Here is an 18,322-nt window from a genome sequence, read left to right as displayed (position 1 = left end):
ATTTTGTAACAGCATGATTTTAAATGATTTTATACATTCTGGAAGTAAGTGGGATTTAAAGTAAAAAGAAACTGAAACTGTAGAGCTTCATTACGCAATCCTCCTCCTATTTAGCAGCTCTTTCTTCCGCTCTGCCAGAATAGAAAGCGTATTTCCAAGACAGATTGAAAGATTGAAGTGCTGTGATTGCTGCAACAAAGTCACGCGTCAGACCAACAAATATCTTTTTGTGCACGGCTGTGTTTGGGGGAAAGCTCTCGACCAAAAAGTATTTTTCTTCAGTCTAGGATCTCATGTAAGTCTCTATTCATGCTACTTACACTTTGTGTTCTCTTTATTACAGGGTTCTGTTTGGGTGAAGAGCTGATTTTAGATATGGGACATCAAAAATTTGACATTTTAGGTAGCAATATTCTGAATGAATGAAATTATGTCTTACAGCTCACTGACACTTTAATGTTACTTTAAATGTACATTATCAAAAAGCAATTTTTGAATTAACTGTGGATACAGTTAGAACCTTATTATTTTGTAAGATCAAGTAGCATTTGGCTAACTCATATTAAGCCATTTCATTATATAACTAATACTTCATTATAGATTGTTCCGAAGATTGTTTTTTAAGACCACGCTGCGACTATGTAGGCTTTTCAACTCAAATTCAAATTTTATTTGTCACATACACAGACATGCAGTGAAATGTTTTTAAGTTTTCGCATATCCCACGTTATTATGAGCCTGGGGACAGAGCGCCACTGGAGCAGGTGAGGTTAAGGGCCTTGCTCAAGGACCCAACATTGTTGTCTCAGCGACCTTCTGATCAGTAACCTGAAGCCTTATCCACCGAACCATCACGTCCCCAATAAGTTAATTTTTCTAAATGTACTCTTTAAAAAGTTTTTCTAAAATTTTCTTCTTAAATACAAGGTGCACTACATGGTTTAAAGTACAAGGTACACTAAATGGTCAAAAAAGGGGACACCCCTCTTAAAGATTGCTTTCATGGTGTTTCAGTGACCTTTTGACAAAATCTGTTGCTGTAAATGGGATTAAAAAATCAAAATCAAAAATCAGATAGCCATGCAATCCTCACAGAGTTGATGTTACAATAGACAAAGTAATATAATAAAATAATAATTTTATTGTGCTGTAGCAAAAGGCATCTTCCATACAGTGCAAAGTCTACACAGTGAAAAGGCCAAATCGTGTCTTAGCTCTCCTTTTAGTACCACGGGTATGTGTGTGTGTATGTGTGGGTGTCTTCATGCACCCACCTGATTACTGAAGATGTATCCCTTTGAATTATCACTTCAGCAAGGCCACATTCCATTTTCAGTTCTTATCGAGCACATCCACACATACTCCTCTAAAGTTCCCATAACAGCTGAAATAAGGGCCTCTTGTTCTTCTTTCTCTCCTTCACACAGAATACTGTAAAAGCACATAACATTATATAAACACTCATGATATTTAAAATTTCCACTACAAACCTTATAGAGATGATCTCGTAACATCAATGTACTGTATATATAAAAGATGTGTATAATTAATTTTTTTGCATTGGCTAAAACAAGATTCCTAGAAGTGGAAGATATTTCTCAGTAGTGATGACTCACTGTAACCATTTACTAACGCTGTCATTCAAATTCACCAGCTTTAACTGATCAAATAAAATGGTTGGCGGCAAACCTCTGAAGAATATAAGAAATGACAACAAGGAAATCTTAGACCTACCTGTAATACCTGAAAATATCAATCATGCTATTCAGAAGAAGCTACCCAACCCTAAAGGTAAGAATATGAAAAAAATTGTTTTGATTAAAAGACAAGGAAATTACATATTATATAAGTGAATTGAGGTGAATTAGCTATGGTGTATAGGTTGATTAGACTCGATTAGACTACTTGTGTCTAATGTACAGCACCATTTTAAATCATTTTCATGAGTGCGATTACCTTTCATCAGGAAAATCAGAGAAAATCAAAATGTATAATATAATATAATTCAAGTTTAAAAATCTTGTAATTGCTAGAATATTTTTTTAGGATTTCATTCTCTGTGAAATGGTATTTATTATTTGTTGCCTGTCTACATAGTTAGGTTTACTAATTCATCAGCATGTCTGTTTGATTGTGCACGTCCTAGTTGAAATTATAAGTTAGAACTATAGTAACATTTTGCTTAAACCTCAAGAAAAAGATAAATAAATACTTGTGAAAATGTAAGTAAGATAAAGGTAAATGTGAACAAAGAAATATGTTATCAGGGTTCCCACTCTTTTTCAGAGATCATTTTCCAGGACTTTTCCAGGACATTTCAAATTTAGGAAAAAAAGACAAGGATCACAGATTCACGGCCTAAAGTAGTATGTTCTTCTCTCCAGAAGTCTTAAAAACAACGTACGCTTTATGGCTATTACTTAACTATAAAATTAGAAAAACACCAGATACCCACACACAGAGCTCTTTCAAACGAGTCATTCAAAATACGTATTCATTTAGGAATAAAGAAAATGACGGTATTTATGATGATATTCACTTTCACGAACCATTCGTTAATAAATGCCTACTCAAAGAAACGCCATTGTATGTTGCTAAAAAGGAAGTGACAGGAGTGATCCTATGGTTAGTGAAGGATAGAAAGGAAGTCACTTAACTTCTTGTTTAGTGAACTGTTGCAAAAATCAATATCACATTTGCAAACGTGTTTTTAAGTTTATATAAGTAAACCTATTATAGGTTACCAGCCTTCGCCTTACTGTACATGTTTACAACACTAGTCTGTGCTGCACTTTGAGCATGCAAATAATTGTTCAATGTATGCTTCACTGTGCATCCCGTCAGTAGAATATCTAATTTTGACTTCTTACAGTATATCGCCCATAAAACAGGTTTCGGGGACTGTGTGGATGGATTACTTTTAAAGACAATTTGTCATGTGAATGAAATTTCAACAATTATAAAATAAAAAGGCCGCACATATTAATACCCTTTCCTTTCTCAGGCCAATGCCGTCATGCATGCTTTAGTTTGCTGTGCATTCCCCTTGCACATGATATTCAGATTAACAAGGTTGATATAACATGCTTACCCGTCACCATTTGCTGAAAACATTCGAGCACTTAAACCATTCCTAGCAGCTGAAACCGCCAACACAAGACAGCGTCATCCGTCACAGCGAGATTAAACAGCATAACAAAAAAACGTCAAAACTCAGCGTCCCTGAACAGAGCGCTTTCTGTTACTAACGTTAATTGTTTCGACCAGTTGTAAACTGTTCTTTAAATGATCAAGAACATTTATAATAATAATTTAATAATTAAGATAATAAAGTAAATAAAAATAAATAAAAATAAAATAATAATTTTCCAGGACAACAAGATTTTTTCCAGGACAATTTATGTTTTCTCTCATTTTCCATGTGTTTTCCAGGACTGGAACATTGGTCATTAATTTTCCAGGATTTCCAGGTTTTCCAGGACGCGTGGGAACCCTGGTTATTCCATTGGAAAAATGTTTAGATCACTCTAGTTAGGCACTTGTAGTACATGACATACTGTATCTGTGACTTAATACTAACAGTTAAGTTAATACTAACAGCGTCTAAGATCATCTATAAGACATGCTTACTTACAGTCTTACAGTAACTGGTTTACCAAACTTCCTTAAATAAAGCACTCGTTTAGCATCTCATTCGAATCTGAGATTAATAAATCTTTAAGTAGAGAGATTTAAATATTTGATGGGACAATTTCCTACCTCTTGATCTTCATTGTCAAAATAGAAGTAAGTGAATAGACCACAAAAGACACAATAAATGTAATAAAATGCAGAGGTGGGTAGTAACGAGTTACATTTACTCCGTTACATTTACTTGAGTAAGTTTTTGAAAAAATTATACTTCTAGGAGTAGTTTTAAATCACTATACTTTTTACTTTTACTTGAGTAGATTTGTGAAGAAGAAACTGTACTCTTACTCCGCTACATTAGGCTACAATGATCTCGTTACTTTTCTTTTTACCTCTTTGGTATTCTACCAAATTTTAATGTTTTATTTTGACAGATAGAGAAACTTCCGCTAAGGCTCTACCACGTGACTGTTTCACCAATCAAACGTAGTTGTACAGTCTCGTCACGTTAACATGCTCAATCTCAGCGGCGGGACGCGTTAGTTAGCAACACAGCAGTTTTGTCGAGTTCAGCTGTTTCGAGTTTTTTTATGTGCTCAACTTTACTCAGCGCAGCAAGAGCCGACAAACAGATGACACCAGACGTGTCGTTTCTTGCAGCGCCGAACACACATATTTAAAGGGATAGTTCACTAAAAATGAAAATTCTGTCATCATTTACTCACTCTCATGTTGTTACAAACCTGTATAAATTTCTTTGTTCTGATGAACATGAAGGAAGACATTATGAGAAACAAAAACAGCTTTGCAACCAGAAGCTTTAGCTTACCTGAAACTAAGGAAAGTACTAGAGGCTTCCTGAGATTAATTAAAGGAGTAGAGATGTATTTCATTATTATTGCCCTTTCATCAAGGCATCAAATGTGCAACAATCACAACACAAAAGAAATGAAATGTGTGAGTGTGTGTGTGTGTGTGTGTGTGTGTGTGTGTGTGTGTGTGTGTGTGTGTGTTTCCTTCTGTTGTTCTGTCACTGGAGACACACACACAGTTTATGAGAATTTATGGGCTGGCTCGTTCTAGTTCTGCCTGGTAAAAAAGTATAAAGGTTTGGAAATTTGTGTTACTTGTGCATATTTATTTTTTATTTATTATAATTTTATTTATTAAGTACTTGAATTTACCTGAATTATTTTCATTTAAACTATTTTGTAATTAATTAATTTTCATTTATTTTATTGATTGGATGAGCCATAATTTGCCTAAAGATTATTTTGTATTTTTGTCTGTCTGATTGTTGTCGTGTTAAAAAATAAATCAGACGTTACTCAACAATTACTCAGTACTTGAGTAGTTTTTTCACCAAGTACTTTTTTTACTCTTATTCAAGTAATTATTTGGATGTCTACTTTTTACTTTTACTTGAGTCATATTATTCTGAAGTAACAGTACTTTTACTTGAGTACAATTTTTGGCTACTCTACCCACCTCTGATAAAATGTTTGTTTTATTTTGGACTGGCAATGTAAATATTAATAAAGAATGATTCATTCTCTCTCACACACATTTAGGTGACCCTGGAGTAAATGGTAATGTCAAGGAGGTCTCTAATGAACTTGACCGCTGGATCAGACAGCGAGGCCGAGACTTACGCCTGCGCCAGGCTGACCGACAGCCAGCAGTTAAACTGGTCAATAATCTGAGAAAAGATTTAGTGAAGTTCCTGAAGGACAATGATGAGCAACCATTTTTCAGGACTGTTTCTGTTCTCAATAGTGGAAGCTACTATGAGTTCGTGAAGGTGATTTTAGTATATGTTTTTATTAATAGATTGTATATTATATTGTTATTCATATTATTTGTGTTGTATTACATATATTGGAAAATAAAACTCTGATTTGTGTAGTCGAGGAGAGATCTTAAGATGGACAATTCCGAGTAGCAAAACTCAGGCTCAGAGACTGACAATGGATTTTCTCTCTGGGGAGTTATTAAGATATTATAGGAGAATAGTTTACCATAAGCACTGTGTTATTATTTCTGAGTGTTTTGTTAGGGCACTGTCAGAGATTTCTGTTAAATATTAAGCATGTTTTTTGGAAAATAAGCCCTGTAAGTCTGGATTAATGAACTGGACAGTTGAAAATCAGGGTTGGTTTAAAATGTTTTATTTAATTACAGTACATAATAGTTAACTTGTCCTTTCTATAACTTGTTGTTGTTGTTTTTAGATTATCAAACCCAATGAGTTTGACATCATGCTGAAACTTACAACACCCCGAATTGTGTTGAAGAGTTTAGAGAAATATAACGGACTTTTCTATACAATTTCCCTCTGCCGACCTCCACGCGGTGAAATACGGGCATTCCTTTTAGAAGATGGACTCACTATCTCAGCCTCCAAAATAATGAATGAAATGCACTATTTGGTTAATAAATTCATCCGAACACATACAGGTAAAATCTTTTCATTGCTTTTATTCCTTAATGCTATTTCTATTCTAGAAATTAAATTCCCAAGCCTGCACAAAGGACAATAGAAACTATACTATACAAATATAGACAGACTGTATTGTTCAGACAGAACACAGTCTTAATCATGTTGAACATGTTTTTTTCTTTACCTTCACTAATTATGTTGGCTTTGTAGAAGCCAACATTCTGTTTTCCTATTTCAGCTTAGACAAAAACTTATAACATTTAATGCGGCCTAGGGCTTTCAAGCCACATGCACCAAATTCGGATATGTTGTAGACCCTGGTCTGAAGTTTGTTGCTATTACTTTTCTAAGCGATCCGAGTACCGGTACTTCCGGTACCGGGTCTCAAAGTGGCCTTTTTTCCCACAGACTCCCATTATAAACTTTGGAGGTTTATAACTTGGCAAGCTTTCGAACTAAATACACCAAACTCGGCCAGCTCCTTTAGGGTGATACTCTGAACAAACTTTTAAATTGGTGTACCGACTGGCCTTTCGGTTGTGCCGCAGCCCCACCCCCAATATATGCAAAATCAAAAAACTTTTTACAACATGGACATGTGACATATCAAAACACTCACAACAATGAGGGGAACTTCCTCACAGGTATTCTGATGATGTCATGTGAAAATAAAAAAATTGCACAACATGGGCATGTGATATATCAAAACACTCAGCACAATGAGGGGAACTTCCTCAGGAGTATTTGGATGACGTCACATGCTCATCTCCAGTTGCCTCCAAATGTTTTGGCACCCTATCTTTCTGTCCACTTGCCTCCCAAAGTAACACTGACCCTTATGTCCACTCGCCTCCAAAAAGCACCGGCCTTTGCGAATACTTGCCTCGTCAAAGCCAACATCAAAGTTTGTCATGACAAACTTTATAAACCTAGTTCATAGTAGCTTTCACTATTAACAGAAATAGTCCAAAGATACATTTACACAATTATGCTGAGGTGTATGCTGACTAAGAATTTTATTAGAAACAATATACTAATACTGAGTAGGGCCTTCTCAATTCTTTGTGACATGGACTCAACTAGATATTGGAAAAATTCCTTTTGAATTGAGGTCCCTTTTGACATCACGCAATTCCTGCAGATTTTTCATGCTGCAATGATTTTTTTCCGTTCTACCACATCCCAAAGGTTATCTACTGAATTCAGAACTGAAGAGCATTCATTCAGTCATGTAATTGAAAACAGTTTGAGATCAATTTTGCTTTGTAAAATGGTGCATTATTCTGCTGGAATTAGAAATTAAAAGATCAGTTGTGGCTTTACCATTACACCACCTCCACCAGCCTGGACTGGTGACACAAGGAAGGTTCAGTCAATGGAGTCATGCTTTTGGTGCAAATTCTCCACCTATCATCGTTGTGCCTCAGCAGAAATCAAGATTTTTTTTAACAGTTTTCAGCTGCCCAGATTTGGTGAGTCTGTTCCATTGTAGCCTCAGCGTTCAGTTTTTGGCTGAAAGTGAACCCAAAGTGGCCTTCGACAAGGTCTGACACATTGTGCATTTTGAGATGAGATGCAATGACATGTCTCAACAACATGCAGTTTAGGTCCACAGCACTGTTGCTCACTTTTCTTTATTGTATCATTCAAGTGAACCCTTCGAGATAGTTGTGTGTGAAAATTCTTTTAAATCAACAGTTATAAAAAATTACTCAAACCAGCTCATCTGGGACCAACATGCCACAGACAAAATTATTGAGATCACTTACCTCTTTTTTATCCAAGTGGTTGATGTGAACGTTACCTCAAGCTGCTTGCCTATATCTATGATTTTATGCATTGCACCGCTGCCACACAATGGGTTGATTAGAAAATTGCACGAATATACAGTTCCTAAAGTGCTCCATTGGTGTACTTGTGTACTGCATGTAAACATGTATTACATATTTGATGGCAATGACAATCATTACTTCTATGTGAAATGTATTTATTTGTCAATTCCATTTCCATGTAGTGGTAAAATTCTAAACTTCTGCTTTTTGGTTATGTTTCAGTGCCTCCTGGTGAAGGTCGTTGGGAAGTGTGCAGGAAAAAGGTCAGTTCTCCAGCTGTGACCTTGGTTCTCCTGAATGAAACTGACGGGGCAGAAGTCCTGTCTGTAGATATTGTTCCTGCCCTTGAAGTGCCACAAGGCTGGCCACAAGCTGCTCGAGCTGGCCCGGATGTGGACAAGTGGCTTGGGAAGAACACTCGACTTAAATTTCGTGGAAAGCCTGTTTACTTTGTCCCAAAGAGACCCAAAACACGAAACCTCACTGATGTTGAAAAAGGTTCTAAATATAAGACATTAACTACATAATTTAATGAAGAATTTTGCCAATTAAAAGTTTTTGAATACCCTGTGTTAACATTTCATGTTCATGTACTCTAAAATCTCAAAATCAGTAAGCACTTATTAAGAGTCCATTAGAATCTGCAGGTGGAAATTAGTTCTCAATTACAAAGATTTAGTTATTTCTTTCTTGAAATAACTCATTTCTTTTTCTTTCATTTTCATACAAAATTCAAAAACCTTTGATTGGCAGCGAATATACAGTAAGTCCATTAAAGAAACTGCTAACATTAGGGGTTGTGTGTTTGCTCATGAAATCTGTATTTTAATTTGCAGAAAGCTGGAGAATTTCCTTCTCTCATATTGAAAAAGAGATGATCAGGTTCCATGGCAACAAAAAGACGTGCTGTGAAAGTAAAAAAAACGAATGCTGCCGGTATGAATAAGCATGTAATATCATTTTGCACAGTTTTTACTTGTAGTTCATTCTTTTCTTTTTTGTGTATTGTTAATGGTCACTGTCATTTATTAGAAAACTGTGTCTGCGGCTCCTCAAGTGCCTGTTTGAGGGACTGAAGTACACCTACCCCAAAGAGCTTGATCCTTTATGTTCCTACCATGGGAAAACTGCCTTCTTTTTCAACCTCTGTGAGAGGTCTGAAGACACACTGTGGACTCCTGGCCAGCTCTCAGTCTGTTTTATGAAACTGTTTTGGGACTTTGAGAATGCTGTAAAGAATGCCTCACTTCCCCACTTCTTTGTTCCAGAACACAATCTGTTTTCTCCATCTAGTTTCCCCAAGCGTTCTCTTCAGTTTCTGGGAAATGCTTTGCAGGAGCAAATGGAGTTAGGGTTTCCTCTTTTGCAAGTCCCAGATCCTGTCCCAGCACTGTGCTACAGTCCTGCCATTCAAATGGAGTCTGAACAAATTTCTCCAGAATCAATCACATTCACCTTAGAAAAGTGTGACACTGTGGCATGTGGAAGCGACTCTTTTAGACATAAATCTATTAAGCTGATGGTGCCTTGTGCTTTTATATTTTTTGCCATTGTATGTGCACTGTATGTAAAAACCTAACAACTATGACTGTTTTCTGGAGATAACATCCCAATATCGTGTTTAAAATACACTTCTAAAACACTTCTAAAATAATTTATGTTGCATAATTTAATGGAAACTATGTTTTAATGGATAAAAAACTTTCATGGGCATTTCAAATATTTTTCAAATTGCATTTTAAAATTAGCCCAGTATAGTGGAGCTGTGTTCAGTGTTGTCACCTCACAACAATCCTGAGCAGAGTTCACTTTCTGTACATGCTATCCCCGTGTCCATATGGGCTGCCTCTCCATCCCAAAAACACACCGGTAGGTGGACCGGCCACTCTAATGTGTGTGAATGGACTTGTGTCCCATCCAGGGTGTAATCTTGCCTCATGCCCAGTGTTAGGTTCCGGCTCCACCGTGTCCTTGGCCAGAATAAAGTGGTCACAGAAAATAAATGACATTTATTTTGAGGATTATAGTCTGAAGAAGTGAAATTGTTTATCTATCAATGTAAGTTCTGTTTTATATTCATTTTATGTGAAATTATGCATCCTGGGACAATTCTAATCAACCAAAGCATTTACTTTACATTTACTACGAATCAATATGCACTGTTTATGTAATAATGATGATACAATGCCTTACAATGTTTAGAAATATATGACATATATAAATACAATGTTTACAAATGGGAGGTGTGGTAGCCTAGTGGTTAAGGTGCCGGACTACCAATCGGAAGGTTGTGAATTTGATTCCCAAGTCCACCAAGCTGCCATTGCTGGGCCCCTGAGCAAGGCCCTTAATGCTCAGTTGTATAAAATGAGATAGTCACTTTGGATAAGGGCATCTGCTAAATGCTGTAAATGTACAAATATATGTAAACATCAGTACTGAAGACAACAGCAAAATAAAACCAGCCTCCTTATTCTTTTCTATTTGCATGTTTTCATACCAATTTTCAATAGACCCCTAACCTGTGTTATCTTTGGTGGATTCAAAACTAACATATGACATAATATTATTATTATTATTATTAGTAGTAGTAGTAGTCACTCACTCACTCATTTTCTACCGCTTATCCGAACTACCTCGGGTCAAGGGGAGCCTGTGCCTATCTCAGGCGTCATCGGGCATCAAGGCAGGATACACCCTGGACGGAGTGCCAACACATCGCAGGGCACACACACACTCTCATTCACTCACACAATCACACACTACGGACAATTTTCCAGAGATGCCAATCAACCTACCATGCGTATCTTTGGACCGGGGAGGAAACCGGAGTACCCGGAGGCAACCCCAGAGGCACGGGGAGAACATGCAAACTCCACACACACAAGGCGGAGGCAGGAATCGAACCCCAACCCTGGAGGTGTGAGGCGATCGTGCTAACCACTAAGCCACAGTGCCCCCCGTTGTTGTAGTAGTAATATTCAAATATTATTACAATTGTAATGACAATATTTTTTCTTTTGAGAAGACCTACAGCATTCATTAAATTTTTTAATAAAATTAAACATCATTATTAAGTCTAAGTCATTCATAGTTTAAAATACAATAGTAAGATATGATATGATGACAAACTTGTTCTTGTTTTGAGAATTGCAGCCTTTTACAATAAACATGATTCCACCAATGATGTTAAAATGCATTCTCACCAGAAAACTCATTATAATTCAGTTTAAAAAAAAGATACGATTCAAACTAATTTTTTTGTATTGATACTGACAGCCAGTGCAACAAGTGTCATATAATTACTCCACATTGTCCTAGTGGATTTTATTTATAATGTATTAATGTCCTAGTGTTATTCATCATAGCCTCATAGAAACATACAATGATCCAAATGCTCAGTGGGTAAATATTAGATTTTTTTATTATTTTTATTTTCCCTCACATGCTACATATTTCAAGGAAGCAATGTATGTAGTTAAACGCTGTGAAATCTAGTTTTCATCTAAATAATATCTAGATTATTTCAGTGTTCAACTGACTGCTGTTAAACACTATATGTTATACCGGAACGGCATTTCGCAAACACTGTGTTTTGTACGGCTTATTTTTAGGTGAACACGCCGTTATAAATGTTCTTCGCCGGAAGCGTTACGTCCTCTTCTAGCGATCCAACATGGCGGTGAGTCCATACGAAACATTTACGAAAATGGTGTAGAGCTGAAATCTGAAAACATCGCGTTGTTTACGCGTTTATTTTGGGACGTCTTCGATAAACGGAGCTGAGTTTTATCAGACCTTTGATAATAGGATGGTATTTGATACGCAGGTGTTGTCATGGTGACGATAAATTAATATTTAGCAGTTAGCTTAGCGGCTAGCTAGCACTCCAGGCGAACGAGTGGCACGAGCTGAAAACTGGGGCTCAATGCAGGTTGTTGGTATCGGCGAAAATGGTACAGTACTCAGCAGTTATTCACTTGTAAACGGAATAGTTTTCAGAGTTTTCTGTGATTTAAAATGTGTCCTGTTTGAGTGAGAAACTTTTCATGCCGAGGCTGGTCTCACTCATGGACATGTCTATGCTTGGTTTGGGGGAGATACAGTGACTTAAAGTCTTGTTTAGAAATGAGTAATTGTTTCTGATTAATTTATTATAGGTTTTTCTTTCCAATCCTGTTTATACTGAGTATATTATTGAGTACTGCGAGTAAGGCAGCTGCTATAGTGTAAAGAATGTAAAGCAGCATGTGCATACTGAGATGAAACTTGTCAGATTAACCTTGTTTGATTCATATGCAGGACCAGGGTGAGAAGAAGGAGAACCCCATGAGGGAGCTGCGCATTCGCAAACTGTGCCTGAACATCTGTGTAGGTGAGAGTGGTGACAGGCTGACCCGTGCTGCCAAGGTGCTGGAGCAGCTCACAGGCCAAACTCCCGTCTTCTCCAAAGGTAAACACACATTAATCTGGTTTAATGACTTTACCAGAACATCACATTCTATTTTTATATATGTATAATAAAATATAATATAGTGTGTGTGTATTATGCTGTCTTGCACAATATTTTACAATACCTCATGCAACTGCTGCTATAATACTGTGGTCATTCCAGTATTTCTGCACATGTAACATTGATTGAACATACAGTATTTATGCTGGTTGGTGCTTTTTTTTTTTTTAATTGTCTTGTGTGTGGTCTTTGTATTTATTGTCCTGCACTGTCTTTCTTGTTTGTCTTGTCTTGCACTATTTGCACCAGGTTGCACAGATGCACTTTACGTGGCTAAGACTTACTAAGCCTTTAGCCCTGTCTTTGTTTTATGTAGCACCATGATCCTGTAGAAATGTTGTCTCATTTTACGGTGTACTGCAACAGCTTATATATGGTTGAAATGAACCAGCATATATATGGTTGAAATGTCAAAAGCTGCTTGACTTGATGGATAAAACAATTTCTCTTCCTCTAGCCCGCTACACTGTTAGATCCTTCGGTATCCGTAGGAATGAAAAGATTGCGGTCCACTGCACTGTTCGTGGTGCCAAAGCTGAAGAGATCCTGGAGAAGGGATTGAAGGTGAGCATGAGTTTGTCTTGTCTTTCCATTTAAGAAAACAAGAATATTTGATTTAGTTCTGTACCTGATTTGCCTGTTAATGTGTAATAGATGTATGCAATTTTATTAATGACATAAATTGGTCAGATTTACCCAGCATTCCTGTCATGAGTCTGTGTTCTACCCTCTTAATTGGACTTAAAATTCATTAGTGACTTACAAAATGATGAAAATATTTCTGGAGCCAATTGATAAATATTATCATATTTTAAAATATTGCTGTTTGCAAATATTTTTTCTTTGTGCTGGCAAAACTCATGGATAGAATTTTTTTTTTCTTGATCTCTAGCATAGTTCACTCATCGCTGTTAATAAAAATTTAGAGAGTTAAATGAAAAGTGGAATGCTGAAATAAGTGGTTTTCCTAAATATTTGCTAAATATCTTGGTGGGTTTATTGGTTGGTTGTGTTGTCATGTATTGCAGAGAGTCAGGACAGAATTACAACTACATGTATTTAGTCTTAAACACTTTCTAGCACAGTATGTGAACATGACATCACTAAAATTGGTTGACTTGATTCCAATTTCCAGAACCTTTTATTGAGGACTTTCCAGTAGATCTAGGGATCTAATAATGCATTAATATAGCACTAAGATTATTAATATATAATAAAGAACCCTCATCACATTTTTTTCTCTTCCCTTCTTGATCCAAAAAAATAATAATTTGACATTTTATCTGTACATTGGCAATAGGCAGTGCACTTACTCAAGCATACTCAATTATTAATCCAGTTCCTGCAAATGTCAGTAACAGTACAAAACAATAGGTGAGGCTTATTTATATCTGCTATCCAACAAGCTTCGCTTTAATGACCTCTTGCCTGAGGGTAAACCATTACCAAGGATCCAATAGGGGGCAATAAACACTGGCTATAGGATCAGCTACAGAACAGGTTTTCAAATCAAAGCGCATGAACTTCCCAGCAGCAAGAGCATTTTTTTTAAGTAATTTTTCTTTTTTTTTTTTTTTGAGTAAATAGTTTGCTAACTATACTGATAAACAACCCTCCTTAACCATACTACACACTGCTGATGCTGTAAAGGAAGAGATTTGTGACAGTAATCCCTGTCAAGCCCTTTTCAGTTCCATAAGGACCATAGTTTGCGTTTTTCAGTTACTTCGTGTATATATATATCTCCCTTTAGGCGTTCATAATGCAGCTTTTAGACACATGACCCTGTTTTATACTTAATGTATTTGATTGTCTACTGTGGCTCATTACCCAACAACAGTTTGACATCCCTGATTTAAATAGCAGCTGGTGAGCTGATCTTCTTTTCATTGCTTGCTGTATCCAGGTGCGTGAGTACGAGTTAAGGAAGAACAACTTCTCAGACAGTGGAAACTTTGGCTTTGGCATCCAGGAGCACATTGATCTGGGCATCAAGTATGATCCCAGCATTGGCATTTATGGCTTGGATTTCTACGTGGTGAGCTGGGTTTTTTCTTTTACCCTCAGTTCAAAATATAAAAGGATTGTTTAAAGCAACGTGAATAGTAATCCCATGTTCTGAAATATGTTCCGACTTGCAGCTCTGCTCTTGATTGACTTGTCCTTTGTAATTGCAGGTCCTGGGCAGACCCGGCTTCAGCATCGCTGATAAGAAAAGAAAAAGGGGACGCATTGGCTTCAAGCACCGCATCCGCAAGGAGGAAGCCATGCGCTGGTTTCAGCAAAAGGTAGTGTTTGAGAATTTTAGTTAAGGTGTTCTTATACAAGATTGGGAAAATTAATTTTTTTAAATGTACTTTTTTACTTTGTAAATCGTCGCTGTCGGGTGGAAACCTCATGTCCAAATTTTGTCAATTTCATATTTTTTCACATATCGATGCTATTGGTCAGTCCCCATGTGGGGCTGTTATTTTTACAAGTTATTAACCAATCTAAAGTCTTGAAAATGGCTTGAGCGCAAATCTCTTAACTTCACACCGGGAGAGCTTCGCGACATATCTCTCCGATGTAGAGAGAGAGAGGAAGCAAGTGGTGGAGGATACAGTGGTGCAGGATATAGTGCATAATATAATATTTGAATTGAATGTTTTGGATACCACTATTAAATTATTGTTTATTATTTTACTGACTTTGTCAGCCTACTTATAGACAATGCCTCTCTTGGCACTGTGCATGTAAAACACTGTTTTTTGGACACTAACAAGTGAAAATAGTTAGGTTAGATACATTTGAGTAGGCCTGTTTTGCTAAAAATCGATAGCTTCTGTGCAGAAAGAAACCTGTGAGCCACGAAGGTAAGTTTGCGAGCAGATTAGACTAATTTCCACCTATTAGACAGCCTAATCAGCTTATTGTGTTTTGTATTGCATCATTATAGCTCTTAAACCTTTAAAATAGAGTTTAGGAAGATGTATGTAACTACAGTCATTAGCTTTGGTTAACTATTGAAGCCATGTCTCTTGTCAAAAGGCTCAACGTGACCGCAGACTTTATTGAACACTGCTGGCAACAGCGACATCTGTGTCCGTGCCATTCTTATCAATGACAGCATAATCTCGTATCTCCCTGCTCCCAAGTCATAAAGCTCCAATAAAACGTGACTTTGGGAAAATGTGTTAATGTTGGTACACAATAATTAACAATAACAAATATTAACAATACAATGTTTAATAACTCAAAAAAAAATACGGCGTTTTTTTAATTCCCTGAAAAATAATGGTTTTGGAGATACGAGGATTCCGCCCAACAGCGACGAAATATAAGAATTATCACTACAGAACAGCTATGTTAATGGGAGGTCTTGTGGATTGTTTTCTTTGAGTGCTGATCCAACTTTTCTTTTGTTCCTTGTCTTTCAGTATGATGGCGTTATTCTCCCTGGCAAGTAGACGACTACCATTTTGTTTATAACAAATAAATAAAATAAAAACTCCAATACTTGCCTCCCATGTTGTTGTTATTATTATTATTATTATTATTATTATTATTATTATTTTAAGTAATGTGATTTTTACCAACTGGTTTAGTTTGTGTGCTGAAACATGCATCATAAACATTTTGTTGTGCCTGTAATTCAGCTCTTAAAATATTTATTATTTGAAGCTGCTGCTGTCTTTATATTTTTGTTTAACCAGTAGTCAGTGGTTACCTTTAAAAGCTTATTCTGGTGGATGAACACCCCACCCTTTGCCCACATTATCTGACATGGTCAAAAGTATTAATAGATGTACTCATCCACACCAAGGTCACATGCCAAATGAACTGCAGGTTGGAAAATGTATTAAATTCTATAACAAATTGAAATGTGTAAGTTTTTTTGGGGGGACTTTTATAGGGATGCACCGATCTGATATTTTGGATCGGTATCGACGCCGAGCCAAGTATTTTGAGTGGATTGGGTATCGGTGGTGAGTGACCGATCCAAATCCAATACCTGTGGTGGTTGATTAATGAACAGCAAACATCATAGACTATTGCTGGAACTTGTAAGAAAAATACACTTGTATTAAATTGCATTAATGAAAATAAATATAATTTTTATAAGAAATACACAACCTCCTGCAGCAGACAAGAACATTTAGCAGGCACCCTTTCCATTTACCTCAGTGCATTAAACATGTTGCTCAGTTGGAAGTATTTTATGCTTGATTGAGCAGAGAGTAGCACTGCAAATTGTAATGTCTGTAAAGCCAAAGTTTCAATAGGTGGATGTATTTTGAATTACAATACAACAAATTTAATCAAGCATCTTCAGAAGCATCATGCAAAAGAACACGTGGAGTTCGTGCAAGTTAAGCGGTAAAGGGATGATCCGTCAAAGCAGATTACGGATGCTTTTCAGAGTCAAAAACAAATGGCACAACAGAGCGCAAAAGCTGTAAAAATAACAAAAGCTCTGGAATTCATTGTTATCAATTATCATCCCCCCTCTGTTGTGGAAAACATCGTTTTTTTGTTGCCTCATGGAACATCTGGAACCACAATATAGTTTGCCATCTAGAAAGTATATTTCTGAGACCCTTTGCCTGAGTGGTATTCCAAAGATTCCTCTCATTGCAGACAAATTAGAAGATGTGCAGTCTTTGAGTTTCACTACAGATATTAGGAGCTCCGACATGTGCCCCATGTCTCTTAAGTTTAACTGCACATTGGATGGATGTGAGTTATGATTTGCAAAGCGCTGTGCTACACGTTAAGGAATTATGAGGGTCAGACACCAGCAGCGTGATTTCAGCATCCATCAAAGAAATTTTGGATAGGTGGAAAATCCCTATTTTGATGAGTGCAAGGTTTACTGTTTAATACATTTTGCATTGTGTTTCAAGAGTTCTAATATAAGATTCATGTTAAAATATTGCCTTTTCTTCAGAAAATAATTTAATTTAATAATTGCAGTATATATGGTTTAGATTGTTATACCACTAGCTGTTAAAAGTAGTTTGCTACTGCATTAATACTTTTTTAAGGTTTCTTGTGTTTTCATTTTTCATCCAGTAATGGGCATTTTCATATTTCTTTGCCAGAAACAAATAAATCTTAATAACTAAGCGAGTTGTATACATTCTTTAGTTTTAAAGCTAGAAAAGAACACATATCGGATCGGTATCGGCAAATACTGGCAAACTCTGGTATCGGAATTGGATCGGAAGAGAAAAAGTGGTATCGATGCATCCCTAGACGTTTATCTAACTTTTCTTTGTTACACCAGTGGTGTTAAACACAGTTTTTCTTTGCTTGTCTCATGATTTTGATAAATGTACAGCGCAAGCAAGTGCATCTTGAGTAAAGTTACATAGAACAGGGTGAATGTGCAAACATTCAAAGCATAGCAGTAGGAACTTAGGAAAATTCAAGAAAGATAGTAACCATAATCTTAATGTTTGTTTGCAGTGTAGATTGATCGGGAACCATGTTTCCAGTTGCTAAAATATATAGCACTTAATATATTTATAGATATATAATATATAATAGAATAGAATGTCAATCTACTTTTATTCTTACGGAATTAATAAAAAAAATATATTGTTGGTCTACAAGATTTTTATCTGGCTGGTTCTGGCCCATGGGTTGTGTAATATCCTTTCTCTGATGTAGCATGAAAGAGCACAAAAATCCCTCAATGCTTACAGACAATTAAACAGAATGCATGAAAATATCACCTTTAACTTGACCTTTTTATTCAGTAGCTATATGGATTTTGTATTTATTTGTAATAAAAACATTCTGATTCATTCAATGATTCATTTTGAAGCACTAATATTCAATCTGTAAATTATAGTTAAACATTTTAGATTTGTATGAAAATCGACTTAATATGAGTAAGCTTAGCTAGTTGTCTAACGTTAA

The 18,322-nt window shown here is 36.3% G+C and overlaps 2 protein-coding genes across 3 annotated transcripts; both read left to right on the top strand.

Moving 5' to 3' along the window:
• Positions 1-129: 129 nt before the first annotated feature.
• Positions 130-10,385, top strand: LOC132837560 (cyclic GMP-AMP synthase). The gene is made up of 7 exons (XM_060857287.1): positions 130-295; positions 1,655-1,791; positions 5,202-5,431; positions 5,862-6,087; positions 8,125-8,400; positions 8,739-8,838; positions 8,935-10,385. The coding sequence occupies exons 2-7, from the start codon at positions 1,674-1,676 to the stop codon at positions 9,479-9,481; spliced, it is 1,497 nt and encodes a 498-aa protein (XP_060713270.1). The 5' UTR covers positions 130-295; positions 1,655-1,673; the 3' UTR covers positions 9,482-10,385.
• Positions 10,386-11,468: 1,083 nt separating this feature from the next.
• Positions 11,469-15,911, top strand: rpl11 (ribosomal protein L11). Of its 2 annotated transcripts, none has more exons than XM_060857133.1 (6): positions 11,469-11,584; positions 12,205-12,355; positions 12,873-12,979; positions 14,322-14,453; positions 14,593-14,703; positions 15,835-15,911. In XM_060857133.1, exons 1-6 carry the CDS (start codon positions 11,579-11,581, stop codon positions 15,862-15,864), a joined length of 537 nt encoding a protein of 178 aa, XP_060713116.1. In that variant the 5' UTR covers positions 11,469-11,578; the 3' UTR covers positions 15,865-15,911. The 2 variants fall into 2 exon arrangements, with proteins under 2 accessions (XP_060713116.1, XP_060713117.1); XM_060857134.1 differs by lacking the exon at positions 11,469-11,584 and adding an exon at positions 11,836-11,858.
• Positions 15,912-18,322: the final 2,411 nt, after the last annotated feature.

This window comes from Tachysurus vachellii, chromosome 21 (assembly GCF_030014155.1).
Source record: "Tachysurus vachellii isolate PV-2020 chromosome 21, HZAU_Pvac_v1, whole genome shotgun sequence".
Classification (NCBI taxonomy): Eukaryota; Metazoa; Chordata; class Actinopteri; order Siluriformes; family Bagridae; genus Tachysurus; species Tachysurus vachellii.
The sequence above is the reverse complement of the archived record's forward strand: the minus strand, read 5'-3'. Positions and strand labels throughout refer to the sequence as shown.